General features: G+C 38.9%; 1 protein-coding gene across 1 annotated transcript in view; it reads right to left on the reverse strand.

Annotated features, from left to right (window-relative positions):
- Hecw2 (HECT, C2 and WW domain containing E3 ubiquitin protein ligase 2) overlaps nt 1–7,067 on the reverse strand; it is a 199,355-nt gene extending 192,288 nt beyond the window's left edge. The window contains exon 1 of the mRNA XM_090354523.1: nt 6,776–7,067. Coding sequence (XP_090210649.1) covers nt 6,776–7,067 — 292 coding nt within the window. The remainder of the gene's footprint in view (nt 1–6,775) is intronic.
- Nucleotides 7,068–23,066: the final 15,999 nt, after the last annotated feature.

The following is a 23,066-nucleotide window of genomic DNA, read 5'->3' on the forward strand; positions in this document are numbered from 1 at the left end:
TGCTCATAAATATTTTCAATCCCAGCACTCCTCTATAAACCAAATCTCCAACATACGTTTTAGAAATAAGATCCAGGACATTTTGAGAACTAATGTGGTGCTGTTCATTCAGATTCCGTTACTATTTTTGTCTCATAATGGCACTGTCCTTGGTATTGTCTGAGGCATATCCACTTTGTACACCTTGCAGAGTGTATATTAAAATATGATACTTCCCTCTCCCCAGCATCTATTCTCCTACCAGGCAAGGACTGGATACAATGTTAGGGACCAACTTTGTCTTTCTGGCTGAACAGCCAAAGGTTTCTTTACATTTCCCACTTCCCGTTCAATTATACTCAAATGTTGAGCCATGTGATCTGAAAATGAAAAGCATGACTTTGGTGCCAAAGCATTTAAAGACTGTTATAAGATTCTCTGGATCTTCCCCATCCAAAGAAGCCATGGACTTCTGGATAGCAAAATAACCAAGCTGGCTGAGACTACATAATCCATCCTGGCAAACAAGGTGATAAAACTGAGTCCCTCAGAGACAGTATGCCCCCACGAAATCAAGCAAGGTGCATAGCAATAGCAAACATAATCTTTGTTGTGTTCATACATGAGGATTTAGGATTAGTTACTTTTGGTGTCATAATCCTTGAGCTCAGGGCCGTAGCACTGTCCTTGGGCTTTCTCAAGGCTAGAGCTCTACCACTTGAGCCACAACAACACTTCTGGCTTTCTTCTATGTATGTGGTACCGAGGAATAGAACCTGGACCTTCATGCATGCTAGGCAAGCACTCTAGCACTAGGCTAAACTCCTGTCCTAAAACAACTTTACTTAACAGTAACCATAGGAAAATATAGAAACAGCTTAAGAGCAGGCATTCAACTATATTTGATAGGTATTCTAGAAACAAAATACTGAATACATTAATTCTTTGTCCTAACTGATTGAATTTCAGATTTAACTGCAGCTTTCCCATCACCATGGAAAGCACGCTGATTCACAGCCTGTAAAATACTAAAATTCAAATGCCCTATTATTGAGTGCTCCTGTTTTAAGAATGAATATAATTTCTAGAGTCCTGGCTCAAAGGAAGAGATTTTTGTCAGTAAGCAGAAAGGGTCCAGTGAACAACTTTAAACTGAAAATCCCTTCTTTTGGATTCATTCAATAAGTAAGCCTATGCTAGAGCTTCAGGAACCAGTAAAATGATTTTAACAGCTATAGTAGTAGAAGTCAAAATAAAGATGGTTAAAAACCAGCGGGAACTTGTAATGAGTCCAGGCACCTTGCTGTGACATACACACTTCAGTTTCAGCTTTAAGTCTACACTGCTCTAGAATTAGTCTACTTATTTATAAAAAAAACATCAGGGCCATAAATCTCTAAAATATACAACCCTATTGTAATCAGACATTCTTTCTATATTAGCCATGGTGTTTCTTAAAGACTAACAGCTAAAATACAGCTGGATTTTTTATTCAGATATATATATATACATATACACACACATATACATATACATATGTGTGTATATATATACATATATACACATGTATACACATGTATACATATGTATGTATATACATATATACATATGTATATGTATATGTGTGTATATGTATATATATATATAAAACCAATGCATGGATGAAGGAAGATATACTTAAGGTATACTTACAGTGGGGTCTAGAAAATGCTGGTAAATGACTTACTTCAGGTCCATATTTTGGCTTGAACCAGTGTATGAAGTGCCTACATTAGTAAGTTGATTATTCAGATCATTGTTTTCCTCATAACAAGCTCTTCCCAATGAAAGAAGTAGAACATTGATTTACATGTAAGAAAAAGTGTCTTATCTAGTTATAGATCATTAAAAATGTGCAGACTAGGGGCCAGGAGTTTAGCCTAGTGGTAGAGTGCTTACCTAGCATGCACGAAGACCTGGGTTTGATTCCTCAGTACCACATACATAGAAAAAAGCTGGAAGTGGTGCTGAGGCTCAAGTGGTAGAGCTCTAGCCTTGAGAAAGCCCAAGGATAGTACCCAGGCCCTGAGTTCAAGGCCCAGGACTGGCAAAAAAAAATGTGCACATTAGCATGCTTGTATAACACAGTAGATAAGTTTTATTATGTGGCAGTAGTAGAAGCAAACATGCAGCCTCATGAACACTAGGCAAGCACTGTACCATTGAGACACACTTCCAACACAGGTTTGAAACACGAATAATGCTCATTTCCACTGCTCTATTATGAACTTGAAGTTTCCTACAAAGCAGAAATGACAAATTAAGCTTCTTGAAGTATTTGGGTGTTTTTAATAGCGAATAAGTAACTATACATAAGGCTGAAAGCTAAAAGGAATTACACAGTGAGCCTGAAACAAATTAAATATAGTCCTCCTCCTCTTTTAAATTATTTCCATTTTGTTTTCCATGAAAAGCTGTTGGTGATAGATATTCTAAGTGTTTTTGCACAAGGTATGTATTAGAAAAAAAATTTTTTTCTCTTTTACCTTATGAGTACTGGACAAGGCAATGGTACTTAAATTTGTGAAAGATCAGTTCAGAATGCAACATCTTATAAAGTTAGTGGTTTTGGAGAGCCATCTACAAGATAATCCCTAGAAATCTCGGTGCATACTTGAGACTTGCTGGATGGGAGAATATAGTTAAGGATGTGTTTTTGTACCCGGAGTTGACATTATAAGCCAAGAAAACAATCAAAATTCACCTTGTGCCAAAAAACCCGATCTCTCCAGCTCCCTGTTCCACTAAATTCCCTTTCCTTTGGTACTTATTTCAATAGAGACTGTCTCTCTGTTCCATAAATAAAGTTGAGAGTTGCTAGGAAACCAAACTTCTCAGGATACCACGGGAGGGGAGCGACTGCTTCCTGGAGGTATAGAAATATGAAGTTAGTCCTGACATATGTGCTGTTGTTAGGAAATTTAGAGCGGTCCAGCACATCGATTTCACTAAAGCCCTACGAATGGACTTGATTTCTTGTTGAGCTAGCCTATAATCTCCGAATACATGAGATTGCAGCACAAAAATCAAAGCCAGACTTTTTTTTTTTTGCCAGTCCTGGGCTTGAGCTCAGGGCCTGAGCACTGTCCTTGGACTTTTTCAAGGCTAAAAAACTCTACCACTTGAGCCTCAGCACCACTTCGGGCTTTTTTCTATGTATGTGGTACTGAGGGATCGAACCCAGGTCTTTGTGCATGGTAGGCAAGCACTCTACCACTAGACCAAACTCCCAGCCCCAAAGCCAGATTTTATCTCAAAAACAAACAAACAAACAAAAAAAAAACACCTCACCCCACTGGCCTTCTCTCAGGCAGAAAGGCAGCATCCCAAGTGGCAAGTGCTTTATTTTCCTGGATAGGGCACTTTTTAGCGGAGGACACAGGAGGCCCCAAAGGCAAACATCTTTCCTCAGAAAGAATCAGGGTGAGGAGAGTGCTGGAAGACCTTTCCCAAGTGCTCCGTCCATACTCAAGACAATCTTGACCTAGAAACATTGGACATGTGAAAAATGGAAGACTGTACAAGCTGTGGGAAGGAGTAATGGAGGAAAGGGAAAGGGTTCTATGTGTATGTGTGTGTGAATGTAAATACTTGTAACTGTTGTGATGGACATGTAAATAAAACTTGTGGAGACACTGTGAAAAAAAACTTCACCCCCAATCTAGGTTACAACAACAAAAATAATTATGCATATTTAGAAAAAAATAGCATTAAACCTGTGACTTTATTTGTACCCTCGAATCTTTCCAGATCCTAGTCTTGTTTCTTTTTTCCTTATATCTATCCAAATCTATCATCTCACATGCTCTCACTTAACAGGACAAGAAAATTGCTTTAGATATTTTCAAGTCACAAGTTACCCAGAAAGCTTGAGGACCATCATATTATTGCCTTTATTAAACTGAAGATTCCCACATAGTTTATTACTTTGAAGAAGAATCTAATAATTGTTACCTATATTGAAAGAGCCCTAAGCACTATATGTGAATTTGCAACTACTAAAGCAGCAGGCCACTCATGCATCCTACTTTCAAAGGTAATTTTTGAGAAATCCTGCTTTTCCTTTGCTTTTCTCTGTTTGAACTTTATTGGTTCAGTTTGATACAAGTGACTTCATAGAGGGGCATAGTTCTTGCATATCTAATGTGAGCTCTTGAGTGCCTAAGCCTGAGGAGGCTGTGTTGAAATCAAAGACTCACTTCCCACCTTGTTGACCTTATTAGTCCTTATTCTGTCTACAAGAAGCAAGGGCAGGAAATGATCGTTCACTCATGTTCACAGTTCCTTCATTCATCTTTTGCCACATGAAATGGTGGGATGGGAGGAGTCCTTATAGAGGTGAGGCTACATGTATCTCCAATCTAGAAGACCAAAGAGCCTGTTTTTGACCAAGAAGAGAAGTGGCTATGTCTGGTTAAGGCCAGCTCTCCATTCCTCAACTTGGGGATCAAGATAAATCAATAAATATACAATGGGCCCTGAATCCATAGAAACAAGTCATATGAATGTTTCAGATCTCTGTGGCCTGTGCCTCTTGTTGTAGAAGTTCTGCCAATATCAGTACAGGCTCACAAACAGCAACTACCACTGTTTAACTAAGATGACAGTTTTACTTATCTCTGTGTACCTACATGGCAGTTTTATTTTATTGGAAGGGCTAGTTTGAGGATTATTTTCAAGCCCTTTGATAGGTCTTGGTTGTCAGCTCTTCACACTTCTAACCTGCTATGAATTTGAATCTATCTGAAGATATGGTAATTAGCTGACATACAGACTCAAGCAATAAGATTTATTCTAACTTCCCCCAAAATGGCTAGGTGGGAAATTTGAGAGACTTCTTAACTTCTCCCACATTAAATCAAAGTGTGGAAGAAACTGGTGCTCCAGGTATAAGAAAGTAATTAGTATTAGACTAGCTTTTCTAATTGGAACTATAATAGTAAGAGACATTTTAGATATTAAATACTAGGTGGTAAAAGTCTATAATCCCAGAGAAAATAGAAGCTAATGAGGTGACTCCTTTGAGCAGCTAGAAGTTCTGGGAACAGTAGAGGCAAAGAGTAGAGTCTGAGTCAAGTGAAGTGACAAATCTCTGGGTTACAGAACTGGAAACAGAAGACCATTAGAAGGGTTAGGTTCGTTGTATAGCAAACCCCATAAATGGTGATCAAGGAGGTCAAGTGAAAGGATATCTCAAACAAAATTTATGAGAAAAGTGAAGAAAAACGTACTGTGAAAATTAGTACAAAAGTATAAACCTATCTCAAACCCCCAAGTTTCTGAAAAATTCCCATAAAACAACAAGAGATTTGTGCTCATCATCATACTGATAAGAAAAAATTTAAATCATCTACTTTTCTCTCTTTGAATATATGTTTAAGTACACTTAGGGGAAGTGCTGAATTATAAAGACTTTTGCCCTTTTCTGTTGCCAGGAGAAAAACACATAATGATTCAACAGTAATTCAAAAACAAGCAATAATAATTCATTTTAAATCTCTTTCTACCCAGCCTGACTAATACATTAAGAGTTAATGAGTAAATACAGACCAATATATTTTTTCAGCCAGTGTAAAATCCTCAGTCTCTGAGGATTAGCACATCAACAAAATTTCAGCGAGGGGGTTACTTGCCCTCAAACCATAGCTTCTCTACAGTAATAGTACTAGCCACTTGGGGCCAGATAACTGTGTGTGATGCACTGCAGTACTTGCAGCCCTCCGCTTGATCACATCACCACATCCATCCACCCACCCAAGACAACCAAAACTGCCTCCAGATATCCTCTAGGGGGCAAAAACCTCCCATCTGAGGAGCACTTAGATCTAAGTGCCATAAATAGGTTTTTTTTCTCCAATTTACTCATTTAAAAACAATGCTGGAAAGCAATAATCTCTTCCTAACAAAACATCTGCTGTTAAACTTTGAAAGAATTTCCTGCATTCAGAGAACTTCTCTAACTTTAGGGAATGTGAGATTAGGGTATTAGGTTTCTTTTTATTTTTTTATTTTAACGAGGCACAGACTGTATTTTGTGGGATGTTTCCTCCATCACTCATTCACCTCTGAATCACTTGCAAATTAGTTAAATAAGGGTGGGACCACATTAATAACCAATACCAACTATTTTCTCAGTCATAAAAAGATACCTTAGACTGTAAGCTGTTTTAAGTCAAATTCAACATTCACCACATTTTTTAGTCCATTTCTGAATCTTTACTCTTTCTGTTGTTTTGAAGGGCAAATGTTAATCACTATCTCTTTCTACAATGTAATTACTGACCAGGGCAATTAGAAATTTTAAGAAGAAAATACTATATTACAGATGCTAGCATTTACTTTGGTAGAGATACCAATTGCAAAATACATATAAGCAAAGATACTGTTGACTCTCCTCCTCCCCAAAGGGAAAGAAAATTTCCAAATCTTCTCTGTGTGTGTGTGTATGTGTGTGTGTATGTGTGTGTGTGTGTGTGTGTGTGTGTGTGTGTGTGTGTGTTCGATAGAGTGGAGGGGGGGTGGAAGAGGGGGAGAGAGAGAGAGAGAAAAGGAGAGAGAAAGAGAGGGGGAGGGGAGGGAAGGAAGGAGGGAGAGAGAGAGGCAGAGAGAGAGAGAGACAGAGACAGAGAGACAGAGATAGAGACAGAGACAGAGACAGAGAGACAGACAGATCCATTCTCCTGGGGAAAAAAATACAACCTGGTTTAAGGCCAGTATCTGTTCTGAGTGGCATGCAAACAGATCTCCCTTGACTCACCTATATGATAAAGGCCTATCCAGTCACTGGGGTCCACCTCCTCCTTAATGTCCCAGAAGATGATGAGGTTCTGGGCCTGCCCCAGCGTGTATTCATACATGCTGGCCGTCAAGCTGGAGCGGCTCTCTGAGGTCACCAGGTCTGTGTCGCTGTTGGCCCGCTGCAGGGTCATGTTCTCGGGCAGGGAGCTCTGGGCAGCGAGGCTCTGCAGGTTCTCTGGACTCAATGTGTACCGCATCTGGGGATTTCGACGCCGCACAAAGAGCAGATGCTCTCGGGCTGAGCTAGCCATGCTGTCTGCCGCTCCAAGCTTGGCTTCCTACAAAGCTAGAAGAGACAGACAAGCATAAAACATGAGTGCTACAGTGTGAAGAATTGGGAGCAAACTTCCTAGGCATAATGCCTCTAGAGGCGATTATTAAAGTCTAAGCACAGAATAATTTACGGTCAAATAAAATATGTTAGTCTACCACCAACTGAGGCTTCTGGAAATAATTTCTGTAGACCAAGGTCACATGTTGGCTAAGGTTATCACACACCTGTGTCTCACGATTTTTCTCGGCACAGATTCTTTCAGGGCTATGCATGCATTCCCAAACACTCAACCTTCAATATGACATCCTCTTCTCTTTTTCCATTTCACATTCATTTTTTTTCAAACACTCAAAGCCTCACGCTCTGCCACTGGAACCTCACTTAGAGACCTTTTACTCTCAGTTTTTCTACAGATCTTGTACGTTTACCAGGGCCAAGATCCTTTTGTCAGGACCATCAAGTAGATGGGATTGCAGGAGTGTATTAGCATTCCCTATCCTACTCAAGTAATTCCTGTCATAAAACTGATTTCATATTTTAACACTTCCGCTTGAATTAACTTGGATTGGTAGGCAAGATAACTTATGTAAAACAGATAGAAATGAAAATGTACAAGCAGACTTACTAAGCTTAATAGTATTAAGTTTCACACCTTTCTTTAGAAAGTTAACACTTCTGGTTTCTTTTTGTTTTGGGGGGTTTTTTGTGGTTTTTTTACCTGTTAATTAACTCTGACATCACTGTATGATGAATAACTTCATTACCATCAACTGATGAAGACTGAAATACTCATCTTCAGATCTACTTTCATTTTAGTGAGTTTCAGCAAGCCATTATTTCTCTCTAATCTCAGTCAAATACTGCGTAAGCCTCAACCTGAACCATAAATAATTTTAAATCTTAACATACCACAGCCTACTAGAAAACACAAGATGTACATAACAAAACTATTTTCCTGAAAAATAGAAGTTGGACAAAGAACTTGGCCAAAACCACAACAGAATTACAATGTCAACAATGCTGCTCTAGAAACAAAGAAAAAACATATGTGTACATTTAAATGGGTGGGGGTTTTTTTTTCAAAAATTACCTCTATTTAAGCAGAGAAGTAAATTATCATTGTAAGTGACAGAATTCTGGGTCCAACGCCCCATTTGTGGATTTGGATTGTTTTTACATCCATTCCTTCTATGATCTCTGATGGCTTATTTCCCTGCACTCCATTTTCCCATCTGTTTAAAGTGACACCTAATAACACCTGCCTCACCTATAAAGAATTTGAAACAATGCCTGGAATATACTAAGTACTCAACCAAATCTACCTATTAATGTTACTGTATGATTGCAAAGTACTTTCACCGAATCAAGGGGCACTAGTTTTAGTACTCCCATGGTTCTCCTTCCTCACTTGTAGGTGAACCAACTGATAATATCATTATTGATTTAAAACGGCTTCCACCAGAAACAGAAGAGCCCTAGATCCCAAGAAACTGATCTGTTAAGGAAGCCAAGACCAGCCTGGTGCTTTTGGCTCACACCTATAATCCTAGCTACTCAGGAGGCTGAGATCTGAGGATCACAGTTCTAAACCAACCTGAGCAGGACAGTCCCTGAGACTCTTATCTCCCATTAATCACAGAAAAAAGAAATAAAAACAGAAATAGTCTGCTCAAGTGGTAGAGTGCTAGTCTTGAGCAAACAGAGCTTGGGAATAGAAACAGTACCCGGGCCCAGAATTTAAGGCCCAAAACAAGGCCGGGGGAGGGGGAGGAAGGAAGGAAGGAAGGAAGGAAGGAAGGAAGGAAGGAAGGAAGGAAGGAAGGGAGGGAGGGAGGGAGGGAGGGAGGGAGGGAGGGAGGGAGGGAGGGAGGGAGGGAGGGAGGAAGCCAACTAAGACCTTGGCTATCAAGACTAGCCAAGAGCTAGTAACCCCTCCAGAGAGAAAAGACACAAGTGAACATTCTCACAGCAGTCAGTTAATTCATTGACCACTTCTCCTAGGAGAAGAAGTGAGGATCTAAAGAACAGGAGCCAAAGTCCCTCTGTACTTGAGAAGCCTGCACTCTAACAAGAGACAAAAATAATGTGTTTATTTTCCATGGAAATGTAAAAATGCTTGCCATGTGTGATGTCCTAGTTTAACTGTACATTGCAGCAGTGTAGAAAGCAACTTCTATCTGAAGAAGAGAAACAAAGAAGAAACATAGAAAGAGCATTCAAATTAGATTAGAAGCACAGACACAGAGAAGTTACAAAGGAAGCAGATATGAAAGGCAAGATAAAACAGACTCTTAGGAACCCTGGAAAGATGAGGCAAAGTCTGTGGAAGCACCTGAGAGGGAAAGGCAAGCTGAGGCTACCCTGATACACAAACTGATACAGAAGACATTGACAGCCCCACCTAAAACCACAGAGCTGATAAAAAAAGGGGGTAACAATAAAATCAAGTTAAAACATGAGAGGAACCCAACAATCTCCCTCATTTGTCCTAATCAGTAGAAACCTTGGGCTCTCCTAGCAGAGATTTACAATAGAACAAAATCTAGAGACATTAGGCCAAATAGTATGACACTAAATGTAAGGACCTCCAGGATAAGGAAACGAAAGCCATACAATGAATGATTGTTGTCCTTAATGCACTATGTTATCTCTTATTTCTTTTGGCATCCCTTGGTTATCTCATATTGTTACAATATTTCACCGTGTTATCTGATATATTTATATGTGCTTAATTGGTTATTTGAAATTGGATAGGGAAGGGGGGTAAATCAAGATGCGGGGGGGTGGGGGGGGAAGTCAATGGGGACCATGTCATGAGAAAGGGTATCAATGTTTGTGATGTTATGCACCTTCCATCTCGTGAATATAATGTAACCCTTCTATTAATCACAATTAAAAAAAACATGAGAGGCACAAGTACTCATCCTTGCATGCACATGCATGTACACACACAAACTCAGGGAGAAGGTCACACATTATAGCTAAAGACCGATGTTATCACAGCATTTGACAACTGGTTGGAAATTAAGCCTTGGCCTTAGAGAAGGCAGTTTCACATGCCAAAGTAAAAGTGACACTGTTGAGGTTTGAGGAAAAACCCTGGAAAAGTAAATAGGAATAAAGTTTAGATTCTTCCTCCAAACAGGAAAGAACAGTGAAAGAAAGAAGGCATGTGATACAGGGGGGATAGGTATAGAAATGGTGCTGGGTTTCCTCACTTTTTCATTTTACTTTCTTTTGAAATTTTAGTTTTGCATGCTTATAATATTATGAAGCAAGGGGGAAAAGGCCATTAAAGAGAGAATATATAAGCTGGCATTGGTGGCTCATGGCACTAGCTATTCTCAGGAGGCTGAGCTCTCAGGATCACAGGTAGAGATCAACCAAGGCACACAAGTCTGGAGACTCCATTTACAACTAGCCAGCAAAAAGACTGGCTGAAGGCATGGCTCAAGTGGCAAAGTGGCAAAGCCACAAGCGAGTAAACTGAGCAAGAACATATCCTGGATCTAGTACCAATATATTAGAGAGGGAGAGAAAAGGGGGGATGGAGGGAAGCAGGGGAAAGAAGGTAGAAAGAAGGAGGAGGAGGGGGGAGAAGGAGAGCAATGGGCAGAGGAAGATGGAGAGCTAAAGGGAGAGAGGGAAAAGGAGAGAGGGAAGATGGAGAGAGGTAAGGAGATAGAGAAGAGGGAGGAAGGAGAGATTACAGAGCAAGATTTCTTAGGAAGAAAATCTAGAGTGCATAGAACAGGCAGCACACTAGTCTAAACCACCACTGGCCAATAGAAATATCATGAAGTCCACATAGGTGACTTTATAATTTCTAGGAACTGCACTAAAATCATAGAACAAGTAGAAAATGTAATAACATGCTTTATTTATATTTTTTGTGGGTCACAGCACTTGAACTTGGCCTGAGTGCTGTCCCTGAGCTCTTCAGCTGAAGGCTACCAGCCTACCCTCAAGCCAAGCCCCACTTCCCATTTTCTAGAGGTTAATTGTTGATTAGAGTCTCAGGTTCTTTTTTTCCCAGGCTGGCTTTGAATTTTGATCCTCAGATCTCAGCCTCCTCAGAAGCTAGGATTACAGGCGTGAGCACCCAGTTACATGCTTTGTTTATTAACTCAGTGTATCCACACCATTATTATTTTAGCATCACTATAAACAACTGTTCATGAGGTTTTGTTGTTGTTGAAGCCGATTTTTTTCAGTAATAAGGCTTTGTTCTTATTAAAAGCACATTTCAGTTCAAAGGAAGCAAGCTCAAGCTCTCAGCAGCCATAGGTAGCCAGAAGCTCCTGGAATGCCCAGGTCAGATGAGAAGGGCAGAAGAGCCTAACACCTTCCAACCAAGCTCCATTTTCAACTCTTTTTCACCCAGGCCCTTAATATAGCCAAGAGAAAAGCAACACTGATTCAGCTGACAATAACATGTGAATAACCAAGAATTTGATCCTTCCAAGTCTTCTTTTGTTGCATCAGGATACTTTTTTTGAGGCAGATCTCTAATTGGAGAAACTGTATGTATAATTCTATCAGAAGAAAACATTCAATGTTCCAAGAAGGGTTTTCTGGGGATAGATTTGAGAGCAGGGGTTTTACAAACTACAAAACTTGTCATCCCTTCTAGCTTTCTTTCCCTTCCGCTTTCAAGTTGTAGAGGCTTCAAAAGCAGAAAGGGTTCCTTCCAGGTGCTTGTGCATGTCAGGGGAGATGAAGAAATGGTAGATGGACAGAGGATATTTGTAGACTTCTTCAATTTTCATATATTACTTCCTCTAAGTGACTTACCAATATATTATTTGTATTTATAGATAAAGCAGGCAATCTCCCTAAATTAAATATATAGAGAACCTAGGTGTTTATAAGTCCTATATTCATAAATCAATAAATCATGGATCAATTTATTTGTCTACTAATTGGAGGTAATTTTTATGGACCATGTGATATAAAATATAGTATGTTAGAAAAGATCAAAGTTTTCAATAAGTGATAGCTATTAGCATTCTACTATGCAAATAATATCATTCCTGAATAAATACACTATTTTATTCGGGGTGGCTTTCTATGTATGAGTCTAGGAGATTGGCATTAGGGTTTGAAAGACAAAACAGACTAAAAGCAAAAGAACTAGGTGCTCAAGAGATAGAGAATGACAGGGAGGCCCTGAGTTCAATCCCAATACCACAATAAAAAATGATGATGATGATGATGATGATGATGATGTATTTTTAGAGTTTATTTTCCCAAAGTAAATAGGACCAAGACTTATGTAAAAACTAGATCAAGGCACTATAAATTTTACACTCAAATTCTTCTTTTAGAGGTATGTCATTCTATGCAATGTTCTCAAATAGGGAATAGTGAATGTGCATCTTCTGTGGAAGCTTATGAATTCTTGATTTCATACCTATGCCTTTTGCAATACTAAGGATATACTGTCTTCAGAACATTCTCCTGTCTTTCTGAAGTGCTTCAGAAGATAAAGCTGATGGTAAGGACACTGACTAATACCAACTAGACCAAAAGCTGATAGCTCAGCTTCCTTAAATGACTCCGCCTTTCCACAGGGAGTTTGAACTACTGAACATCCTTCCCCAATGGACACAGTGTAAGAGGACACAGCAGTCCTTTAGAAAAAAAAATCAGAAAACCTCATCGTTCTAATTATGATTAGGTCTGCACTAAGTTGCTTTCTCAGATGACAGGCAGCTGCTTAAATGACAACCAAAAACAAAATCGCTTTCCTTTCAGAGGTCAAAAGATTTAATTGCTAAGCTAACTGCCAAGTGCCATCCTATACTTCCTTCATATACATTCCAGAGTATACAACTTCATTCCCAAATCCAGCAGGTTTTCTTCACAAGGCATAGACAGTAGCAGATAATAAATACAACAAGCAAGTGTTTTCATTTAAAATATTTTTGCCAAGAAATCCAAAGGTGAATGTCAATTTATGAAAATTACCTGAAGGGTAAGGACAGGAAAATAAGCTAGTCATTGTAAATAAAAGTAATAATAAAAACGAATATCTCAATCAACCCTTTCAACTCAGCTAAATATAACATGTAATGCACACATGTATACACAGCACATCTTAATTCCTCTCCTTTCCAGGCCTTCCTCCCGCTGATCCTCCGTGGATGACCCTCCTTTTACAGTCATGGGGAATGCAATCAAAACTGTGGTAGCTGGCTGACCCAAGGTTTCGCTACAATGTCATCAGGCAATTCTGCACAACACCTGGTGTGCGCTGCTGGATTTCCAAGTTGCCTCCTGCTCATTTTTGGCCCACCTACTGTAAGCTATGCTGACAGAAAAAGCAACTGTCTATCAGCTGTCAGCCAGTTGTTTATTTTAAATCCATAAGTCCATAATCTAGTTGACAAACAGCAATTTTCCTCTTTGAAGATAGTCTCAGCAGGCTTGGCCAAGTCACTGATAGAAACCATAAATGGACCCAGAGGACTGTGCTGATAGGAGCCCTTCCAGCAGAACTAGGTGAAACTTCTATATCTTTTTGCCCTTCCCCTTTAAGCAACCTATGAAGAAAAAAACAACAGCAGCAACAACAACCAAAACAAAACAAACAAAAACACCAAATATGGCCCTTTAAGTAAAAACAAATCAAGTATGGGAAGGTTTTGTCAAACAAAACTCCTTAAGTCCAAGTCTTCTCACAAACAACAGAAGTTCATTGAGCCATTACAGATGTAAGCCAGAATGACAAATTTCCTGCAATAACCAGCATCAAGGCTGGGTAGCCTTTGAAAATTAGTGTCAAACAAAAGCTAACACACACACACACACACACACACACACACACACACACACAAGTTTTGGGGAAAGATATTAGTTGTTAAAGTTGTTTACATAGAACCCATATAGGTTAAGAGATGAGTAAAGGTAGGCTTACACAAATCAGGGCATGTTTGGGGGACTGAGGTTAAAACAGCAGCAAAGAAATTGTTGTTTCTGTATTCATTCAGCTTGACAGTCCAGGAAGCTTACAGTAAAAAAGACAAAGTGGTTCTTGTGGCTGGCCATGATGGAATTAAGTGATAGTTTTCACAGACATTCAGAAATGTGCACCAACACTTTTTAAATCTTTCCAATATGGCCATTTAAAAAATTAATACATAGGCTGGGAGTTTGGCCTAGTGGTAGAGTGCTTGCCTAGCATGCACGAAGACCTAGGTTCGATTCCTCAGTACCACATACATAGAAAAAAGCCAGCAGTGGTGCTGAGGCTCAAGTGGTAGAGCTCTAAGCCTTGATTAGAAAAGAACAAATTGAATGCCAGGTTTTATATAGTTGGACAGGAAAATGAGGAAATCAGATATTGTGTGTTCTTGATTAAACTGACTCAATACATAATTTTATATTATTGATCAGAAATTCAATGTATGTTAATTAAATACATATTGCACCCAGGCACCATTTTCTGGAAATGAATAACACTTAGTTTAAACCAAAACACAGTTGACATTCCAGCAAATTAAAAAAAAAAGAAAGAAAATCACATGAAAGTGATAAAGACATGTATGGACTCATAGGGCATTATTAAAATACTCAAAGATGTGGTATTTTTACACAATGGAATTCTATGCTGCTGTCAGAAAGAGCAACATCGCCCCATTTGTTAGGAAATGGAAAGACTCAGAAAAAGTCATATTAAGTGAAGTAAGCCAGACTCAAAGGAACATAGGCTCAATGGTTTTCCTCATTTGTCATAATCAGTAGAAACCTTGGGCTCTCCTAGCACAGATTTACAATAGAGCAAAACACAGATCCATAAGGACATATAGAATGAGGCTAAATGAAAAGACCTCCAGGATATAGAAACAAAAGTCATAAAATGAGTGACTGTTGTCCTTAATGTACTATGTTACCTCTCATCTCTTTTGCTGTCCCTTGGTTATCTCATATTGTTACAGTATTTTACCTTGTTAGCTGATATACTATGTATATGTTTATTTGGTTATTTGAAATCAGATAGGGAAGGGGGGGGGAAACAAGATGAGGAGTGGGGATGGGGAAAGGGAAATGGGGACCAAGACATGAGAAAGGGTATCAATGTTTGTGAAGTAATGCACCTTCTATCTGGTGAATATAATGGAACTCTTCTAATAAGTACAATAAAAATACATGAAAGATAGAAAAAAATTAATACATAGGCTGGGAGTTTGGCCTAGTGGTAGAGTGCTTGCCTAGCATGCACAAAGACCTGGGTTCGATTCCTCAGTACCACATATATAGAAAAAAGCCAGAAGTGGTGCTGAGGCTCAAGTGGTAGAGCTCTAGCCTTGAGAAAGTCCAAGGACAGTGCTCAGGCCCTGAGCTCAAGCCCAGGGCTGGCAAGAATAATTAATGCATATATCTCAAATTTCTATTCAAATAGTCCTTGATAAGCAAACATATGCCATCTCAAGGATAAAATTTAGATTTTCAAGTAATATATATATGCTTGTTTTTAACAACAATGTTTGTGAATACATTTTTAATAGTCTTACTTTGCTTACTTTTGTTACTGAAGTTGGCCTCAAACTCATCGTGCTCTTGCCTTGGCATGATGAATAGCTGGAATTTCCATGGAACCCCATGAATATAACGCCTCATAATAAATTTCTTGCGAGAATTTGGCAGACCAAGTTTCAGACAGTGTCCATTAATAGAAATCTGCCCAGGAATATCTGACTTGTAACCAAGAGCAAAGCCATTGAGAAGGACTCATCTCTATGAATATGAAGAAAACTGACCAGCACATGGACTTATTAAGGAAAGGCTATGCCTCTCCTGCACAGAGACTAGAGGAGGGAGCCTTTCCTCAGAAAACAATTCTAGGCTGCATACACGTTCAAGTGAGTGACGGATCCCAAAACTCAGAAGGAAACACATGGTGAGATAATTCTGATTTAGCAAATATGTAGGGCTGAGAATATAAAAACAAGTAAGGGGGCATATGCATGGCTCTAGCTGAGGAAGGTGTAGGGGGAAGCAGAGTGGGAAGAAGAGGGAGGTAGAGAGAGAATAGTGTGACTTCCAACAAAATCTAGTATATATTCTGGAGCCTCCATTTTCTTAATAGAGTTATTGGTCCTATTCTAAGTAAAACACTTAGCTAATTTAGCAAGAATTCTAGACGTGCGCACTGCTTGCATACATTGTGTAATCAAGCCAATCTACTCATTGCTCTTAAAGAAAAACAACTTTATTGTTGAAAGATCTCTATCACTTAAGAGTTTAGGGTTCTGTTCAGGAAATCAGTAACAACTTTTCTTTCACAGCATCAAAATCCAGGATCTCAGGCTACTGTGCTAATATCTGTCAGACGATTGGTTTCTTCTAAAGAAGATTTAAAAAGAATGCAGCCAATAAACCAGCTTTAGGACTATAAGCCAAAGTCAAAAATGAACGGCTGGAAGCACATCAATACCAGCCACGTCCACACCCAGGGTGGAGTGTGCACAAGTGAAGAGAATGGAGAGGACTCACATCCCGCTGAAGTTTAATTTAAAAAAATAAACAAAAACGTGGGATCCTCACAGAGGATTTTAAGAGAAGCATGGGTTGACAAAAGACTTCTGAGAACTAATGATGTTATTTTAATACTCAGTAGGGTATCTGGAGGGTGGTTTTGAATAAGATACTGTGGAGGTAAAAGAGGTGTTTGGGATAACAGGAGGATGAAGAATTGCTGAATGGGATCCAGTCGAAATTTGAGGGGATAGAGGAAAGGAGGGAAGGAGAAGAGGTGAGCTATAATGGAGTGAAGTTGGTCAGAATACATGTGTGAAACTGCAAATATGAAATCTATCCACTCCTGAATAACTAATAAAAATGAATAAATCCAGCGCTGGGAGTTTGGCCTAGTGGTAGAATGCTTGCCTAGCATGCACAAAGACCAGGGTTCGATTCCTTGGGACCAAATATATAGAAAAAACTGGAAGTGGTACTGTGGCTCAAGTGGTAGAGCTCTAGCCTTGAGATAACCCAAAGACAGTACTCAGGCCCTGAGTTCAAGGCCCAGGACTGGCAAAAAATAAAAAAAAATAAATCCTTTAAAATCAGCAAAAAATCTAATCTGCTCTAATGTTGACAATAGTTTATATTTAGCTTGAGAGTTCTATTTCTGTAGAAGCTACATTACAGAAGAATCACGTTTCTGTCTGGAAGCTCAGAAACACCAAGATGGAACCTTGCAGTGCAGAGTAGCTCCAAAGCTCATTAGCCCTATCTAATGACAGCACACCTAGATTTCTGGAGCAATTTTGCAATAAATCTTGGAAGTTTAAAATTTAAAAATTAAATTGTGGCAAGGGGCATCATAGAAAACCGCAAATAAAACTGTTGCATATTCAGAAAATACAAACCACATTCAGACTTGCCAAGCTAAGCTCACCACAAAAGAAGAGTAAGGGACAGGGAAAAGAAACATTTCCTAGTGTGGTTTCCTAACTACAGAAATAACTAACACAGGCCAAATATAAATGTCTAAGGAATGACAATTAAGAAGCTGTCCCTAAGGGGAGCTCCCAGAAATGACAGCCCACAGTGCATTATGACCTCTAAACACAGGCAGATTTATTTAGATGAGATGGTTCACTCTGTAAAGTGACAGTGTTTTCTAGCCTTCCTATTTTAAAGCACAAATGCAATGCAAGCATTCACATTAATAAACACAGCACTGTTTTGTCCTTCTTAATAGCCATTTACCTTTTCTTTGGATGATGTAATGTAACTTGCACAATTCCTTCAAAGCAATTATTTAAAACATAAACATATATTTTTAGAATATATACATTTATGCAGTTAGATATATTTATGTATATATTTAGAATATATACATTTTAATATGCATTCTAAGTATATACAGTATATGTATACACACACATCAGTATGTTATAAATACCTCATACATTCATTATTGCACAGTGGCTGGATAGAATAGAAATGACTGGGTCCTAAGCCATAAATAAATGCTATCAACATACTATTTGAGAAAGGAGATGCAATGGATATCTCCATACCGGAAGCACCCAAAAGGTGTACCTCAGTGTATAGTGCAGAGTGCAATCATATATAAGGATGACTTTCTGGTCTTCCTGTTTGCATCCTCATAGGACACTTCTGTGATTAAGAGCAAGCATGTCTAAGCATGTCTGGATCTACTCTTCTGTGGGATATCCAAAACGTCTGATGATAAAAACTCATCAGACAAAACATATTAATTCAACAAAACTTTCCCCCAGAGCAGTTACTGTTCTTTTCAACAAAATATGTAAGCAAACAAGTTTTCTCTGTTCCTGAATATACCAACGCATCCACCACAAATCTGGGCTATTTATTTGGAACAGCCAAACAATTCCCAAATTGGCTTATTGATTCACTTATGTCTATTCTTGGAATCACAGTCTTTTGTGGGGGAAGCGGGACTAGGGTTTAAATCCAGTGCTTCACACTTGCTAGGCTGGCTCATCACCACTAAGCCATAACTCCAGCCCTACTTTTCACTGGTTATTTTTAGAATACTGTCTCACTTCCCACCAAAACATGCCTCTGAACCAATATCCACCTACTTGTAGACTTCCCATCATAAGTGCAGTGGCAGGCATGTGTCAGCCCTTCCAGCTTGTTACTGTGGAGATCGGGTTTCTCAGAGACCTCTGCTCTGGGGTACCCTGGTACCAATCTGAGCCTCCCATGTAGCTTGAAATAACAGGCGCATGTGCCCAGCTATCACTTGAGAAGGGATCTTGCTGATTTTTCTGCTTTGGCTCACCTAGAACCATGATCTTCCTTTCTTTCTCCCTCCGTATAGCTAAGATTGCAGGCATGAGCCACCAGAGGCCATCTTACTCTTGGCATTCATAGTCTTGTTTCAAGCTCTAGTGAAGAATAAACACCTGAAATAAATCTAAAGCTTCAATAGTGCCGACTGAATAGACACAAGATGAAATTAAGATATAAAGCTCTAAATGTTGAGCTACTGACGCGTGTCAGAGAGACTCGACCTATATCAGTCTCAGCTTGTGTGATTAAGTTTTGATCATGCCAAGTCTCTATGACTTATTATTGCAATGCTCTTTACAGAATATTAGGACAGAAGCCCCCTAGACAGAATCTAGTCTGATCCACTTGCTTCTGAGTAACATAATACAGCTGGATAACTTTTCACATGGCATCTAAGTAACAGACCTGGTCATTAGTAGCAATTAGTTATGAAGAGCATAATAACCCAATCATGTCTTCCCTAATGGTCACTGGTGATATCATCAATAGCCCTGTGGGGATTGGAAGTGTGTTTTGCTCTTCTTTATGAGATTAGAAGGAAAGAAAAAGCAGCCGTGATTGTTGTAACAGGTTGTGCTGCCAATCTTACTTGTCAGCAATGGGTAACAAAGAGAAGGACAAAATCTCTAATAAGAGAGCTGCTTGGGATGTTGAAGAAGAGGCTGGAAAAGATTCAAGGTCCAAAATGGATTCGTCATGCAAGTCAGGCTGCACTCCACCCATCCCACCCCCCTGCAATTTAAAACTTAAAATAAAAACTGCAATGGGAAAGGGAGAATTCTACTAGAAATCAAAGTTCAAAACTCTGGGGCTGCTCCTTAGAATACTAATGCAACCTTGCATTCTGATCGAAACAATAGTCATAGTGCAGAGATAGTATTGATTTTTCATCCGTGCTTTAAACTTGCTTATATAATACTCTCTTTTCTTTTATACAGTGAAACCATTTCTAACATAATTTGCTCAACTAGCTCCTTGTTTCAGTCTCTCTCACTCAGAGACCTTCTACATCTTTTACTGAAAACAACAAGGCAATTCAGAGATTCTCCCTGTCTTGGAAAATCTAAAGAAGAAACCAAACCCAGCTAGCAAAACTTACTCCCAGGGTTTCCTTTTGACTCAGGAAATGAAATACAAACCATGCTGAAAGCTTTACTTAAAGGAGCTGCAAGTACGTGCTATGTAGAGTTCCTTTTATAATACTTTCCCCTCTCTTCCACTCACATAAACAATCAGATCCTTTCACTTTAGCTTCACATCTATGTCTAAGCTTTTCCTGAAGCTTCTTTCCAGCTCTCCTGTAAAGGGATCCCCTAAAATTGCCATCCAGTTTGGGGGCCGTGACCACCTCAACTTGCTTTGAATCTTTCTCCATGAAACATTAGGGAAATGGCACCAAAGAAAGCATCTGCTTCCACTTTATCACCAGCTGTTACTGCCTCATCTGAACTCTGATTTTAGGACCTTTAAACAATATCCCCACAACTTTCATCTGAAAACCTGCCCGTGTTAAACAGGAGAGAGAAATGTTTCAATGTAGAACCAGGGTCCCTCAGAAGCATTTGCAGTTGGACTTGTATCTCAATTGCCAGAATTTGTTTTGTTTTGTTCTGTTTTACTCACCATCATGATTCTCTCGAAATGAAAGCCAATCCTATTTCCAAGATATCAGATGACAGGTTTGGGGTGACTAAGCTGAGACATTCAATCCTCTTTCTATTACAAAACAACTAAACAATCACAAAAGAAGTAAAAAAAAATCCTGAAATGTAATTCCCAGGATTTTGCAAACAAGCAGCAAAACTATAATTTTCTTGTTGGACATGCTAAAACCCAGAAGAATACAGAAGACAAAAGATTAGTGCTATGATATTTTCTTTTTGTGTACGTGCTGTCTTGAGGCTTGAACTCAAGGCCTGAGTTCTATTCCTAAGTTCTTTTTTTCCCTCAGTGCTAGCACTTTATTACTTGAACTCACAGCTCTAGTTCTGACTTTTTGGTGGTTAATTGGATATTAGAGTCTCATAGGCTACCTTGCCAAGACTGTTTTCAACTATGATCCTCAGATCTCAGCCACTTAAGTAGCTAGGAATTCAAGTGTGAACCACCAGCACCCAGCTTCCATGATAATATTTTTATGCATATTTTTAAAATGAGAATGAGAAGCCTCCACATAGGATGGGATTGCACACTTGTTAAACATTTGTTTGATGAAAAGGATGCATGAATTTGCAGGTAATCCTGATCCCCTACTGGAGAGGTGGTTTGATGGGGTCCAAATGAAAGGTGAACAACTGAAAGCACAGCTTTAAGAGTAAGCATGTTTGATTTCCTGCTAACAAATTAAAGAATTTGGCAATAAGTTTTTAAGCAGATGGATTAGAATATTTTGGGAAATGCTAAGGGACTGATTTGCTATTGCTTTTTAGAACCTTAAGTTATAAAAATAAGATTTTTGGCTAATGTAGTCTCCCAAATTCAGCAGTGTTTATTAAAGGCAACAGGCGTTGCTTTAACTTTCTCTAGATTAATCTATAAAGCAGTAGTTAGCCTTAACTGGGAAGTAAAATTCGAATGATCAAAATCATTCTGGAGTCTGTCTTAGTTCTCCAAAGTGAGAAGGAATTAAATAACATGTGCCTAAGACAAAAGGGCCCAATCCTTTATCATGATTTTTAAGGTTGCTCTTAAGGTAAATTTGTTTTCTGCTAATGCTTTTAAGCCTAATCTTTATTAGAGAACTTGTCTTATCTTTAGCTTTGTCCATGTTAACACTGACTACACTACAAATACCTTAGGTTAATTTGAAAGCCATATTCCCTAAAACCTTGACCATTCTATCAAAAGGACATTGCAAAGTGAAGTTTTACAATTCCTAGTCTGTGATTTAAGCCTCAATCAACTTCACTAAGTTCATAATAAAATTACTTCTTTTTCTTTGATTCTTCTCTTAGATCAATCATCGGCCCAATACTTACCAAACATCCAGTATTTGTGCAACCCTTCAAAGAGATTGCTTTCACTGGTTGTCCAAAGATGTTATAAATTTTGTTCAGGTATAATACCATAATGTAACAATTAGTTCTTTAATATAGCATCTTGTACGAATATTTTAAGGCCATATAGTCTAACAGTTAAGAATTCTCTTTTGGGGGGAGGGTAAAGATTTTTCCCATATATTTTTATTGTAATTAATAGAAGGGTTACCTTATATTCACCAGATAGAAGGTGCATTACTTCACAAACATTGATACCCTTTCTCATGTCTTGGTCCCCATTTCCTTCCCCCACCCCCACCCTTCATCTTGTTATCTCTCATCTCTTTTGCTGTCCCTTAGTTATCTCATATTGTTACACTATTTCACCTTGTTATCTGATATATTGTATATATGCTTATTTGGTTATTTGAAATAGGATAGGGAAGGGGGGAAAACAAAACTTCTCTTTACCACACAAATATACCAGAAGCTAGCTGATCAACTACAAGTCACCCCATCCACTGTATGACCCAACTCTATTGATATTAGCTCCTAGGAATTAGCTAACACGTTGGAAATTGAGGTATCCCTTTAAGAGATATGCTCTGACCAGCGCAGGAGCAATCTTTTCGCAACCATCAGAGGCCTCAGGTTGACAGCTTGAGATAAGCCATGATAAAAGTATTTCTGCTTAGAAGAACCAAGACTACTTGTGTGATTTTCCTCCAGATATTCCAATCTCCTCAAAACTTCCAACTGTATTCCGTTGCTTGGACAGTCCAAGTTTAGCTAGCAAGGGTTACCTTGAGCAATGATTACTCACAAGAAATGGGAAATACTAAAAGTGCAAGCTCTCAAGGAACTTGGGAAATACAGAGACAAGACAGGGGAAAAGCAATGAGAAGCAGGTGCATACAACACTACTGAAGGGAGTGAGAGGGAGGTTCAGCGGGGATCTGGATCATTTTAAACTATAGAGAAGCATTCAGAGTGAAATGGAAGTGGGATATGACGCAGATAACAGCTGATGGTTATGATCTAAGTTGGTTGGAAAGAGTGGAAATTGTCATTCCTGGTGGAGATAAGGAACTGACTGAAAAACAGGAAAAACAGTAGCGTGAGTTAGAAATGGACTTTGCAGTAGAATGGAGAAATCTGAGAGCTCCAAAAAGAATGAGGAAGTGTTTAGAACACTTTTTCAA

The sequence above is a fragment of the Megascapheus bottae genome, chromosome 21 (assembly GCF_031878675.1).
Source record: "Megascapheus bottae isolate mThoBot1 chromosome 21, mThoBot2.hap1, whole genome shotgun sequence".
Taxonomy (NCBI): domain Eukaryota; kingdom Metazoa; phylum Chordata; class Mammalia; order Rodentia; family Geomyidae; genus Megascapheus; species Megascapheus bottae.